We start from the raw sequence: 15,321 nt of genomic DNA on the forward strand, positions 1-15,321 counted from the left end.
CATCTTGACCGAAAAAACGAGAACTCCACAGGACACCTGCAAGCGGTGGCCTTTCTCAAGCAAAAGAGAAGCCCTACCACACCAGCCAGCCCTGCTTTCTGTGGAATTATGAATATGAGAACAAAATGGGAAAAAGAAGAGGACATTCTTGTGCGATGAATTTCAATATGTTATCAGTCACTCCAAGCCAGTTGCCCAGAGTCCACAAGTCCCAAACCCAGAAACTCACACTCAGTTCAGAGCAACTTCCCCCCAGGTTTCTCACATTGAAAGGTGGGGTACAGAATACTCCTGCCTTCCTGCAAAAATTAGAATTTTCTATGGTGGCATCTCTAGCACTGTCTTTCCTGAGATACGCTTCCCCCTTTCCATCCTTAAAATCTCTTGATCCCCTCCCTTGTACTTCTGAAAAATTTACTAAGAAAATCTTAAACACACAAGAGTATAGTGTAACAAACTCTCAGGGTGTCCATCACCTAATTCAGTATCCTCCCCATCCTGTTTTCTCTATACACACATCAACCTGCCTGACCCCCATGAACCATTTTAAAGAGAACCCCAAATATATCATTGCATCAGTAAGTATTTATGAACTTCTAAAAGACACAGATCTTTTAGAAATATTTACAGATAAGAAATAGAATGAATGCATCTTATATAAAAATAAGAAATAGAAAACAAAAAAGGAAAATTATAGAGAGATTTAGGAACTTCCATGAAGTCATGAGTCAGGCAAGAATTAGTCTATCTCTAAACTGCACCTTCTGTTGCTTGGAATTCTGCCCTTTTGCAGTTATACTTTGTGACCTCTTAGGCAACCCTATCTCTGATGGCTCTGCCGAGTAAGGCTCTAAACTTAATGTTTAAGGGCAAAGCTCTCCCAAGTAAATAACCCACCCAAAGCCCTGAGAAAGGTCTCCTGGTGAATTGGAATGTTTCCTGGATGGAGTTTTGTTTCTGTGGCCCTCTCCAGCACCTTCATTCCAGGGTCCTGTTATTTCTCAGGGATCTGGGATCCAGGTTCTACGGGAAATAGTCATCGGCTAAAATAAAAACTTTTTTTTTAAAAGAGCTATAATACCATTATCACAGCTGGAAAAGAAATCAACAATATAGGAAGAAAATCTAAAAAAGAGAGGATATATGTATACATGTGGCTGATTCACTTTGCTGCTCAGCAGAAACTAATACAACATTGTAAAGCAACTGTACTCTAATAAAAAATTTTAAAAAGGAAAACAAAATTAACAATAATCCTTTAATATCAACTATCCAGGGGGTGTTCGATCCACTTCTCCTTTGATCTAGGTGGCCTTGGGCGGCTGTGATGGCCGAGTGGTTAAGGTGTAGGTGGCCTTGGTCTCTTGGGTGCTCTACTGGAAGTGGAGAGAGGAGGCCTCTTTGTTTCTCCGAGCCCAGTTCCCTCTACCCCCTCAAAACCAAACAGATGAATGGGGTACCAAACAATGTTCATAGGCTTCCCTTCACTCCAATCTGAACCAACACCCCCAACCCCAACCCCACTTCTCTGCTCTCACATTCCCAACAACTCTCCAAGGATTTTTAGCAGCTGCAAACGACCACTGCTCTGGAATTTCTTGTCATTAGGAATGATACACCCACTCAATTACCACATTTCTTTTCCATCAAATGGTGAAGATTGCATGCTCTGGAGCCAGGTGGTCCGGCCTTGCCACTTACTGTGTGATTCTGGGCAAGTTATTCATTTTTAAAAATTTTTATTTATTTATTTTTGGCTGTGCTGAGTCTTCACTGCTTGTCTCTAGTTGCCGTGAGCAAGGCAGTGCTTGGTCTCTTTGTTGCAGTGCTTGGTCTTCTCATGGCAGTGCCTTCTCTTATTGCAGAGCATGGATCAAACCCATGTCTTCTGCACTGGCAGGAAGATTCTTTATCACGGAGCCATCAGGGAAGCCCTGGGCAAGTTATTTAACTTTTACGTGTGGTGCTCAGTTTATAGTCTGACCGAGACAGAGAGGAACAGGACAAGGGGAGGCCAGTCTTCAGTACAGCCGAGGGACACCCCATACCCCCTACAGAGCTCCTCAGCACCTCTGGTAACATCCCTGCTTCTGCAGAACGAAGTTCCAACCTCCTGTCCCTGTTGAAACTTAGGATGGTGGGGAGGGAAGGTAAAGGCAGAGAGCAGAGAAAACTGACTGCAGAGACTGTGCCACCTGAGTGTGACTGAGGCCAGTGTGCCTGGGCCTAATCTTGGGATCTTTCCCACAAGGGCAGCTGCCTTAAGATCCCAAAGGGAGTCTCACCCTCAACCTTTTGTCCTCTGCCAAGTCCAGATCCAGCTTTGCTTGGGGCTTGCACCTGTGCTTGGGGTTTGAGAGCCCCCAAATAAATCATCTCCTCTTCCATCACCCCTTGCAATGGGACTTGTAAATATGAGAGGCCTCTGATACAGGAGCTTCCTTTGACCTTTGGCCCAGAGGTATCATAGAGCAAGCTCAAAAGTCTCAAGAGAGTTGACTGTTAAACGGCCAGGAATTTTGTGAGCTGGTGGTTAACCACAGACACTATTATAATAAAATTATTTAAGATAATTTAAAAGATTGTATTAAAAACACAGGTTACGGGACTTCCCTGTGGTCCAGTACTTAGGACTCCGTGTTCCCACTGCAGAGGGCATGGATTCAATCCCTGGTGGGGGAACTAAGGTGCCCTATGACCCCCCAAACCACAAAATTCATAGGTTAAAAAAAACACATAGGTAACAAATACTTAAACCACCCCACTTGCTAATTATTTTACTCTATGTCACTATTTGTTGTTGTTCAGTTGCTAAGTCATGTCCAACTCTGTGACCCCATGGACTGCAGCACGCCAGGCTTCTGGGTCCTTCATTCTCTCCCAGAGTTTGCTCAAACTCATGTCCCTTGACCCAGTAATGCCATCCAGCCCTCTCATCCTCTGTCGCCCCCTTCTCCTCCTCCTATCCTCAACCTTTCCCAGCATCAGGGTCTTTTCCAAGGAGTCGGCTCTTGGCATCAGGTGGCCAAAGTGGCCAGGTGGCTTCAGCTTCAGCATAATTTTACTATTATTATGTATTTTGGGTTAGTTACCCCTAATATATCTGTACAATAGAAATACCATAAAATGGTGTTACTATTGTACCTCTCTCTCCAAGTTTAGTGAGTTCATATTGCTGACTTGAAATCAGCCACGGTGGGGACAATTTACACGATGACCATTGGTAAGCAATACAAACCAAGGCTTATTCTCCCAGAAGGCAGACAGTTATACTTCTCAATGTCCCTTTCTGACTCATCTTCTCTACAGTTCTCCATCCATGGGCACATCCTCCTCCTCAGCCTGCTGAAACCATGCTGTCTGTTGTATTTGGAGAGAGCAAGGGGCAAATTAGATGGCACCACAACTAACAGAATCCAGGAATACTTCCATATCTTCTCAAATCCTGGCCAACCTTCCCTATGAGGCTCAAAAGAAAGACTGACTTCCTAAGACTTCCTTGTTGGCCCAGTGGTAGAGAATCCACTTTCCAATGTAGGGGACATGGATTCGATCCCTGGTCAGGGAACAAAGATCCCACATATTACAGGGTAACATGCCTGCCTGCTCCAACTACTGAGTCCATGCACTGCAACTAGAGAGCTTGCACACCACGACGAAGACCCAGTGCAGCCAAAAATACATAAATAAATAAATAAAAGACTAATTTTCTGAAGTCCACTGTGCATCTACAAACCACCTTCTTATTAGTTGGACTTCTGCTGGGAGCTTCTGGTGTAAGCCTCTCTCCAAACAGGGCTTCAATTTTCACTTTTCATTCACTCTCCTACTCTTCCCCCTCCTTTCTTTCTCATGCACACACACAAGCTCTAACCTTCATTCCTCGAGGACCCTATGCCAGGGGCTCAGAAACTCAAAGCCTGCAGGGCCCCCCATGGCTCTGAAGGGGCAGATGTTCTCTGCACCCTGGGCATAGCTTCTGCTCAGCCAGGCTGACTGAGCAATGGAGGGGCGAGGGCCTGCTGAGCTCTTATTTTTTTGAGTAATTAGAAATCTGAATTTTTTTTAAAAGAAAAATCTCCCTTATTGTAAATCCAAAGGTATTCCAAATTTCATAAACTGTAAGTAACTATGTAAGGTAACAGATGTGTTCACCAACCTTATTGTGGTCATCATTACACAATACATATTAAACTTACACCATGTAATGGGTCAGTTATTTTTCGTATATGTGCTGCTGAAGCGAGCACAAGGGTCAGTTATTTTTCAATGAAGCTGCGGAGAAAGAGAAAAAAGGAAAATAAAACATATTACAGGGACTTCCCTGTTGGCTCAGTGGCTAAGACTCCACGCTCCCAATGCAGGGGTCCTGGGTTTCCTGCTTGCCACACCTAAAACCTGGGGCCACCAAATAAATATTTTTTAAAAAACACATTACATCTCTCCACTTCGGGGGGGAAAAATGTTTTTCTTGTGTGCTTGGGCCAAATCAAATGATTTTTGTTGCTGTTCATTCTCTAAGTCATGTCCAACTAACTCTTTGTGACCCCATGAACTGCAGCACACCAGACTCCTCTGTTCTGTACTTCATTATCTCCTGGAATTTCCTCAAACTTATGTATACTGAGTCAGTGATGCCATCCAACCATATCATCCTCTGTCATTCCCCTTCTCCTCTTGCCTTCAATCTTTCCCAGCATCAGGGTCTTTTCCAATGAGTCTGCTTTTTGCATCAGGTGGCCAAAGTATTGGAGCTTCAGCTTCAGTATCAGTCCTTTCAATGAATATTCAGGACTGATTTCTTTTATGATTGACTGGTTTGATCTCCTTGCAGTCCAAGGGACTCTAAAGAGTCTTCTCTAGCACAATTCAAAAGCATCAGTTCTCCAGTGCTCAGCCTTCTTTATGGTCCAACTCTCACATCTGTGCATGACTACTGGAAAAACCATAGTTTTGACTATTTGGACCTTTGTCGGCAAAGTGATGTCTCTGCTTTTTAATACTCTGTCTAGGTTTGCCATAGCTTTCCTTCCAAGGGGTAAGCATCGTCTAATTTTGTGGCTACAGTCACTGTCCCCAGTGATTTTGGAGCCCAAGAAAATAAAATTGGTCACTGTTTTCACTTTTCCCCCATCTATTTGCCATGAAGTGGTGGGACCAGGTGGTTAGAGGTATTTAGCCCCCAGGCCACCTGTAGCAGACCTGATGCAATGCGTCACAATCCCTGGCCCACCTCATTTTACTGAGGTCCGCCACACATTTTTCCAGCACCCCTCATCAAACATGGGGTGGCCGTCATAGGGACACAAAACAGATCAGTAGCTGCCCAGTGGTGGTGGAAGGAGGTGACTAGATATAAAAGGGAAGAAGGAAACTTCCGGGTAGATCATGAAAATGATCTACTGATTAAAGAGAAAACTGCTGCTGGGTCTTGGGAGATGGTGTGAAGAGAGACAAAGGACATTCTAGGAAGGTTATTCCAACATAGATTACAGTTCTGTTGTCTTGAGAAATAGGGTCATCTGCTGAGGCTTTAGCACATGGCACAAATTTCATTCCTATGTTCTTTAGAACATCAGTGAGGAGCTGGAAACACAAGACTCTGTGGAAGACTGAAAATACCCTGTCAGCTGAACCCTAGTTTTATCTTCAAAAGGCCTTAAATGGATTAAATTATGGTTCAACTTTTTTTTTTCCCCTTTGACTGCACCATGCGGCATGCAGGATCTTAGTTTCCAGACCAGGGATTGAAACCCAGGCCCCCCTGCAGTGGAAGTGCAGAGCCCTAACCGCTGGACCACCAGAGAAGGACAGGAAAGCCTGGCATGCTACAGTCCCTGGGGTCACAAAGATTCGGACAGGACTGAGTGACTGAACAACTACAAGAATGAATGAAATACTAGAAACAGTTAAGAAGTGACAACATGAAGACTCATATTCTCCCAAGTTTTAACAATGTTCACTGGACCCCAACAATTTCATCTGTAACAGAGAACAAATCTGACTCTACATTGAGTCTATTCCTTTAGCTCAAACCCTTGGGCTCTGTTGCCTATGCTTACTCAAGCTGGTTCTCCATCTTCTGTAAAAATAATGTCATCTACAGCCTGAAATATATAGGAAAGCCCATTCTCAAGGCTCTGACCTTTAAAGGTATAACACTTTTCTCATCATATAGAGATAAAAAGTTGCAGAATAGAGAAGAATATTTGTGTTGTTGGAGGTTTACAGGAACAGAGTGACCTGACCTACATGGACAGCTACAAGAACAAAGGATTCTGACACCAAATAGTTTGCAACAACCAACCAACCCCCCTCCCCATATCCATCCCTTTCTATCTCGGGTAAAATGGTTGTTTGGGACATGAGTCCACCATCTTCTCAGTTTTCTGGCTTTCCAGATAAAGTCGCTGTTCCTTGCCCCAACACCTTGTCTCTTGATTCACTGGTAAGAAGTATGAGCTTGGGTTTGGTAATACATTCTCATTCTTATTTTACAGGTGAGGAAGCCAAAACCCAGAAAACTGAATTTAGACCAGATCTGAACTCACAGGACACTTTTTACTCCACCTAGCTATGGTAAATCTGAGGTTTCATGCCCAGCATTAAAGTGATGAACAGCAGTAGTCAGGTAGTTCCCAAGGTTAATAATTTCCCCAAAGCATTTAACCAGCACCCAGACAAAGCCATCCCAGGGGAGAGGGGTGGAAGAAAAGTAGGTTAACTGGACTTAACTTGAATTTCAGCAGTTGCCTCTCAAAGGAACATTTAAAGAGCACAAACACGACCCCACAAAAGAGTTAAGACAAGTTTTTGTTGCTTTACGTATTTCAGATACTGTATTTTTTTTCTCTAGAAGTTCAATTGGAATCTTTTTTATATGTTTCATTTTCTTCATCAGGCTCATGTAATCCTCCTTCCAGAACATGTGAAGAATGTTTATAATGGCTGTTTTCATTCACATCCTTGTCTACTAATTCTATCATCTGTTTCACTTCTGAGTCTGTTTTTTTCTTTCTTGATTTTTAATATGAAAAATCTTCAGATTAACGACTAAGATATCTTTTTGGGCTAATTGAAAGTGAGTCACTCAGTCATGTTCAACTCTTTGCAACCCCATGAATTATATAGTCCATGGCATTCTCCAGGTCAGAATACTGGAGTGGATAGCTGTTTCCTTTTCCAGGGGATCTTCCCAACTCAGGGATTGAACCCAGGTCTCCCTCATTGTAGGCAGATTCTTTACCAGCTGAGTCATTGGGGAAGCCCAAGAATACTGGAGTGGGTAGCCTATCCATTCTCCAGCGGATCTTCTAGACCCAGGAATCAAACCAGGGTCTCATGCATTGCAGGCAGATTCTTTACCGGTTGAGCTACTAGGGAATTCCTTAGGATAATTAGTAGTCTTTCAAAGTTGCACTCAATCATTAGTAGGGTATCAGAAAATAAGATCTTTAGAAAAACAGCTAAATACATTTAGTTCAAAAGAATTCAATGTAATATGGAATTAGGGTAGATATGAAAGACAGGTTAAGTTTTAAAGGACAGAAACTCAATGTTTCATGTTGACATAAACATTTGACACAAACCATACCTTCAGAGTCCTTTGGACAGCAAACTAGTCAATCGTAAAGGAAATCAGTCCTGAATATTCATTGGAAAGAGTGATGCTGAAGCTGACGCTCCAATACTTTGGCCACCTGATGTGAAGAGCCGACTCATTGGGAAAGACCCTAATGCTGGGAAACACTGAGGGCAGTAGGAGAAGGGAGTGGCAGAGGATGAGGTGGTTGGATGGTATCACCGACTCAACAGACATGAGTTTGAGCAAATTCCGGGAGAGTGTAGGACAGGGAAACCTGGTATGCTGCAGTCCACAGGGTCATGAACAGTCGGACACGACTTAGCCACTGAACAATAAATATTTACCAAGCTCTGACTTCTTCCTCTAGTTCTAAGGAAAATGTTTAAAAGTTTGGGTCTGAATTGTATTAATACATTAGTCACTGAAAACAACTGTATTTCCCCAAGTATTTTTTTTTTCTTTTAAAGCCATTCTATAATTTTTATTCATATATTTTTGTGGAGTTCACATATCTTTTTCTTACAGCAAACATAACACTGTAGGCCATGAGAAGCTGCAGTACTATTGTTTAATTAGCAGCAAATGAATATTTTATAACTGGGTAACTGGACAATAAATTATTTCCCCAAGTATTTTTTAATTCAAATAGCTTATACATTAAAGGGCCCAGATTTACCTATAGACTTTTACATAAACACCAAAAAAGTTTCTAAACCAACTATTTCGATTTTAGAAGCCCCATGTGAAAAAAAGAAGTGCACTTACAGCTTAAACTTTATAACTTACATGTTGTTAAAGTACTCTGCTTGAAATCCCATTTTCTTCAAATTCTGTCTGAAATAAGAATGGCTATTTCCAACATGCAGATTAGAAAACTGAAGCTGGCAATTGAAGCCAAGTCCTGAATTCAGAGGTCTTGAGTAATTTCTTGGTCAATATTTTCAAGTTACGACTAAAACTTCGCTTCCACAAGAAGATTTTTGTTAACTCATCAAATGACGAATCAAATAAAAAACTCTTATCATTTTTGCTTAGTCACTCAGTCGTGTCTTGACTCTTTGCAACCCCGTGGACTATAGGCCCCCAGGCAAGAATACTGGAGTGGGTAGCCATTTCCTTCTTTAGGGGATCTTCCCAACCCAGGGATTGAACTTGAGTCTCCTGTATTGCAGGCAGATTCTTTATCATCTGAGCCAGTGAAGGAACTGGTACTCAAACATAGAACTGATCCTAAAGTTATGCTTCCTACAACTAGGAAGAGAAAACCCTACAGATGGATTTAAGAATATATACCAAATGTATTTTCCCAATCCTGACTATATATGTGTGTGTACATGTATATGGGATTCCCAGGTGGTGCTAGTGGTAAAGAACCTGCCTGCTAACCTTATATGCAGATTTAAGAGACACGGGTTCAATCCCTGGATTGGGAAAATCCCCTGGAGGAGGGCATGGCAACCACTCCAGTATTCTTGCCAGGAAAATACTATGGACAGAGGAGACTGGAGGGCTATCGTCCACGGGGTTGCAAAGAGTTGGACACGACTGAAGGGACTGAGTACATATATTGTGTGTGTGTGTGTGTGTGTGTGTGTGTGTGTGTGTGTGTGTGTGTGTGTGTGCAGTGAAATTACAGAACGAGGTTATGTGCTCATAGTGCTGCAAAGGTTCCCTAACAGAGTAGACTGCTTGGACTCAGGACACCCATTTCTCCACTTACAATGCAGGGAGCCGAAAATGTAGATTCCTCATTCCTCACTCTTGCTGAGATCAGAAATTTTATCTTCCTGAGGAAGAGAAAGGTACTATGGAGCCACACCCACTCAAATCCTTGCTTGCAAGTATACTGATCACCTTTGTAGGCTATAGTCCATAGGGTCGAAAAGAGTCGGACACAACTGAAGCTACTTAGCACGTGTGTGTATATACATGTATCTAATTGTTTATAGGTAACATTTTGAGAATGAGTGTGGTTTTCCTTTCCTTTTCATAATCTCCAGGTTTATGGTTTTCAAGTGAAATACAACATGTATATGGTACAGTGCACAGATCATAAACTCACAGTTCAATGTACTTTCAAAACCGCAGTACATTCAGATAACCAGCCTCCTGATTAAGAAACAGAGTAGTACCAGTCTCTTTTGTTTCCTCTTCTTAAGCTCACTTTCTAAGGTAGCCTTCAGTATTCAGAATCCAAGACGAATGTCTATCAGGAGCCACAGGGAGACAATATTCATGTTCTGACTCAAAGACCAGAAAGAAAGAGATAGGGTATGAGGCTCAAGAGATTCATTTTAAAAAATTATCTTTATTTAGGTTTCTGATTCAGCACATGTATCAAAGGCTAATCAACATAAAGAAGTAAATAAGACATTAATTGGAAGTCTTACATCTCTCTAAATTCTGACCAAGAAATGTCAAGATTGCCACTATTAGCAGAACTCCAACCTAGTCAAGTTGTAGACAAGCTATTATGAACGACATACAGTGTGCACAGATACGCAGAGGCCAAAGACATGCTAGCACTTGGCTCTCTTCTCTTCCTTGTTGATGTCTTTCCTTAAGACAGTCCACTTTTGCTTTCCATGCCTAGTTCCAAATAAAGTCCAAAGAAGGCTCAGGGTCAACCTGATCCAACACTCTGCTGGAAGAATGCATTCTCAAACTGTTGTGCCTGCAACTTTGTTTTTGCCAGGATGAAGTTCAGATCGAGATGTACAATACAATCTAGATGACAGTGCAGACTAGGTCAAGAACTAAAGTTGAGCAGTAACCCGAATTAAGGCATGAATGCACACACACACGCTTGCACACACACATCATCCACACTATCATGAACAGAAGGTTCCTTCCATTGCCTAGCAAGAGGCAACCAGGGCTTGGCAGTTAACCACAACTGCTGAGCACTCTGGAACATGCTCCCTATAATTTTATACTAACAGCTGTGTGTGTTTTATCCAAAAAAGAAAAAAGAAAGAGAGAGAGAAAGAAAAAGGAAAGAAACTAAAAAAAAAAAAAAAAAAACACCTAACAACAACAAAAATGCAAAACCAAAACAAAACCCCAAAACCTAAAACCCCTTAATCTCTTACAATGGCTCTTGAGCATGGAACTCACATAGCAGCGTCAATGGCTGGCTCTTTTGTAATTTGGAAATAAAAGGTTGTTTTACTATGCATTTCTTTGGTAGTCATCACTACAAAGTTATCAGTGTTGGTTACCTATAATACAAGTACTAGATAGAAGAATCAAGTTATGCAGAAATTATTTCTTCTGTATTGATAAGATAAAAATAGTGAGCTCTCCAAGCACAAATTACTATGCTTTTTCTTGCCTTATTGTAAGGGCATCCTCTACAAGCAAGGCTTCGTGCAGGAAAAGTTCATGTCTACCTAACAAAGGGCGATAACATATTCTATCTTTCTACAATTGAACAGTTAACAAAAATTCACATTATCCATTATTTCTGGTCAAATCAGTGAGAAGCCAATCACAAAGGGGCAGCAGCAGCACTTGGTGTCAAAGCCACATTCTGGTCACACATTCATTCCATGGTTGTGGTCAGGCTCTCAGGAGCTCAAAATTTCAGACTCCTTTCAATGAACAAAGGAGTGAGTTAAATCAAATCTTAAATTACTTCCACCATCTGCCACATCACTATAAGTCTGTCTAGAATGCCAGCATGCTGGATGACAGAGAGCAGTTCAGAGCCCAGAGAGGCATCAGGTGTGAGGGAAAGTAATTTGGTTTTGTATAAAAGGCATGGTCATCTGGCGACAAGTACTTATTCTATTAGCAGCACAGTGATAGCCAAGGGTCTCTGTCAGTGAGACAGGAAAACGAAGCTATTGAACCTGCTGTGGCTCCCACCTGCCTTCCAAGGCTTCTGAGAGTCAGTCCAGGGTTGTGGGTGGGCAACAGGAATAGCAGAAACTGCATTCAGCCCCCAAAAGACATGCCCCAGGTATGTCAGCTTCCTGCGGGCAAGGAGGCTTTTGCCTCTGTGGGCTTGAGGTGGAAATCTTTGGGGTCCTTGGGGATTAAACAACTGCCAAGGAGCTGCCCTAGCAGGTACTGCCCAAGTGTGACAGGCTCCCCACAGGGTTATAAAACACTCAAACAGGACCCGAAACGGCATCAGTTCAAAAGAGTAGTGTTTGTTCTATCAATCCAGAATGTCCACTGGGAGAGGCAACAGATTCATAGTGAAAAAGTGCTGTTTGAAGGAGCTGTGTATTATTTTGCAATGAAATGACTAGTCTAGGGAAACTGGCATCACCTTCCTACAGAAATCTGAATGTTAAGAACCTGTCTCTAGAAGGCATTTATCAGGACTGTTTGCTCCTCCAAGTGCTTTTTCAGTCACCATAGGACAATGCTTTAACTTTTGTGCTTTCAGGAGATCACTAAATTGCTAGCAAGCAGAGGGAAGATCATTACAGTTTAGACTCTCTCTCTTGTTTGGGTGCAAGACCCTCTATCCAACAGCACTGAAACCTACAGTCTTGTAGGAAATTCTTGTAAACATAGACCATATTTCTCCTGTAAGAAAAACTGAGAACTGTACCACGCAGGCAACACCCGTTTGCCTGCTCTCAGAATTCCTCAAAATGGCCAGGTGTCAGGAGGGACAGTGAGCCATTGGTGAAATCCCCAGGTTAGACAGGACCCCAGCGGACTGAATTAAAAACCTCAAGCCTCAATAATCAAATGCCAAACTTCTTCCCCATATTTGAGAACTGTACTATGATTATGTATATTACACATTATAAATAAAATTTATATAGACTTATGATTTCTTTCAAACAATTGAGGAGCAATGCTCTCAGTTTGGGGGTGGAAACTGAAAGAGCTGAAAAAAAAAATCCTATTGTTGCTTTTACTCTCAAGTTCTTAAGATGCTAGTCAAACACTATTAGCCAACAAGACTTTTTCTCATTCTGTAACTCTTAAATATGCATTTGAAGGCAAAAAATGGACGTTTCTCTACTGTACAATATTAAGTATCTACAATGTTACGGTTCCTTATACTTAGGAGTGTGTTCAGTAAAGAGCTAGCTATGAGAGGTGGTAGTCACAAAACAGGGACTCTTAAAAATTACGGATAAATTAATTTTCAGTTCTCTGATTATATCCAACAGATACACATTCTCATCATAAAATATACATTCTCTAGTAAGTTATTTCCATCCACAGCATATATAAATATGCAAACACAGGTGGTAAAAATCACTTTACTACCAAAGTACAAAACAGTAACTGCTGAAAAGTCAAAATAAAGGTGTTCCAAGTGTTAAGAAAAGAGTGACTCACAGTGTTCCACTTTAAGTGAAACCAAACAATTTATTTGTGCTGAATGAATGAAAATAACGCATTCAGGATATACTTCTTTGAACACTGCACTTGTTTTTACTGGGTAAAATAAGCAGTCCTCAAGGCTAATGTGCTACTTGCCTCTACAGCTCTTTCCTGCTAAGAGATAAAGTATTTTGTGGCCATTATGCCAAGGTATTCCTATAATGTTCATTTCAAATAGTATTTTCTAATAGTATTTTTGCACCTTTAAAATATCTGTTCAAACTCTATTTTAGGGGAACACAAGTAAAGAATGGAAAGGCAAAATAGCTGTTTTTGTTACAGTCACACTGCCTTTGGCAGCAGAAATCACACGGCACGTTCTTATCAGCCATCGCAACCACTGGTGGGTAGTTAGCAACTCACAGGAGAGGGGGGCCAGTGTGGGTAGGTTAACATCAAGGATAAAGACAGAATCACACCTAGATACACAATAATTATCCATCCCATGTATATGGAAAAGATACAGCCATGTGAGCCAATACTTTAGGTGACCTTTTTTACAAGAGATGTGGGTGTTGAGATATACTGAACATACCCCATACAAAGTGTATCTGCTAGAAGGCTATATTAAACATGATCTTGGGCACTGATCCAGCTAACTTTCTGTTCTATACTGAGAGCTAGATTTTCAAAGGTCTGAACTGTAGTGCTGAATTATTGGTATGCTTGGTAAACACCATTATAGTTGGGGGTGGGGAAGAGTAACAACAGCTCAGTAATTTTCTGCAAATTCATGGAAAAAAATATAAAAAAGAGATCCCTTTTTATTTTACAAACCTAAAAGCCAGGAAAATGAAGCTCTGGGGGCCAAGCGAAAAATTGCACACTGCTGCTTAACTACCAAAGAGTCGAAAAGCCGAGGTCCCAGCCAGGGAATGGACGCACATGTAGATTCAAGTAGAACACCGATGGAAAAAAGTCGTCTGTTTAGTGTTGTAGACCCACAACACTGGCTGCGTTTCCGACACACGTTTACAACACAATGAATAGTGAAGCCTAGATAACCTCAGTGCAAATAAGTCAGATCCGAATATGCCAGGGAAGGAAGCCTTTGGCGGCGAGTCGACGGCTCCACTGTATGAACGAGTCCCCAGGTGGGGTCTGGACTAAGCACATGCGTTAAGGCTGGGAGGAGGGGTGCACCGAATGTTGCGAGGGGGCAGGCTGCGAGGTGGCTGCCGAGGGGACCGCGGGCTGCATGGGTGGCGGAGGTGGAGGTGGCGGCGGCTGGACGGGGGTCTGTGTGTTGGGAGACGGAGGCGGCGTGGGCCGTTTGAATTTGTCAGGACTGTTGCTTCTCCGCGGTGAAGGCCTCTGTAGAGAGGACAGGAACAGCAGGTCAGACCAGGCATACAGGCTCACCCCTAACCCAGCCTGACTTGGGGCTAAGGCTGTCCAGAAGCGGATCCATGGAGACAAAAACACTGGCCATGTCCTTGTCTGTCCCCAGTGGTTTTCAAACTCATCATGAAAACTTCAACAAGGTAGAGTGTGCATTGACACCTATGAAAAGGCTACACAGAATCACTATGAAATGTGCACTGACCAAACGACTGCACTTGGGTCCTTCAATGAGACTGTCCGAAAATGAAAAAAACAGCTGTCACATCCTTCTCTTAAATTTTTTCTCTCTGTTGTGTGTCTCCAGTTCCTTCCATCCCTCAAACAAGTTTTCGATATCCTGAAAGCTATGGCTCAACCAAATATGTTCCTGCTTTTATGTAAAGCTCATCAAACCAGCAAAACAGCTTCAGAAATATCTTACACACTTTTTTTTTGTAGAACAGGTTTCTTCTTTTCAAGATTCCCTCACTGGGAACATCCTCCATTCTACCCTGTTCTCAAACCTCTATTAGTGACATTTCCAACAAGCCTCTTATTCAACTACATAACCAGCTCTAAAGAAAACACTTGGCTGAGTAGGGCCCGAACCAGATACACATAAGGTTACTTCTAATTTCAGGAAAGAAAATTCTGGATGAAACTAGAAATGAATTTAATTTCAGGAAGAATATTGAGGGTCAGCGAACTGTGAAGATGCAGACAATAAATACTTTTAGTTGTGATGGCAACCAACAAAAATTCACTATGGCAAGGAGCTGGCTAGAGTTCAATCACAGCATTGGCCAGAGTGCAAACTACATTTCATGAAGGGCAATTCTTCAAAGAAAGTGAAGGTCAAGATTTTGCCTCCTGAGAAGGATTTTAGTTTCAACACCACAATGCGGCATTGAATTGTTGGGAGATATCTAGAAGTTTAAGATGAACTGAAAGAATAAGAAAGGTAAAGTTCCAAGGGCATCAATACCAGCTCCCATGTCGCTGTGTCAGTCGCTGCCACCATCAGACATAAAGTGCTGCTTCCTGCATGGATACTT

The 15,321-nt window shown here is 42.1% G+C and overlaps 1 protein-coding gene across 1 annotated transcript in view; it reads right to left on the reverse strand.

Annotated features, from left to right (window-relative positions):
• Positions 1–9,873: 9,873 nt before the first annotated feature.
• The window catches only part of CCDC6 (coiled-coil domain containing 6), a 109,524-nt gene continuing 104,076 nt past the window's right edge, over positions 9,874–15,321 (reverse strand). The window contains exon 9 of the mRNA XM_043925017.1: positions 9,874–14,257. Coding sequence (XP_043780952.1) covers positions 14,063–14,257 — 195 coding nt within the window. The 3' untranslated portion in view covers positions 9,874–14,062. The remainder of the gene's footprint in view (positions 14,258–15,321) is intronic.

Source organism: Cervus elaphus, chromosome 15, assembly GCF_910594005.1.
Source record: "Cervus elaphus chromosome 15, mCerEla1.1, whole genome shotgun sequence".
Lineage (NCBI taxonomy): Eukaryota > Metazoa > Chordata > Mammalia > Artiodactyla > Cervidae > Cervus > Cervus elaphus.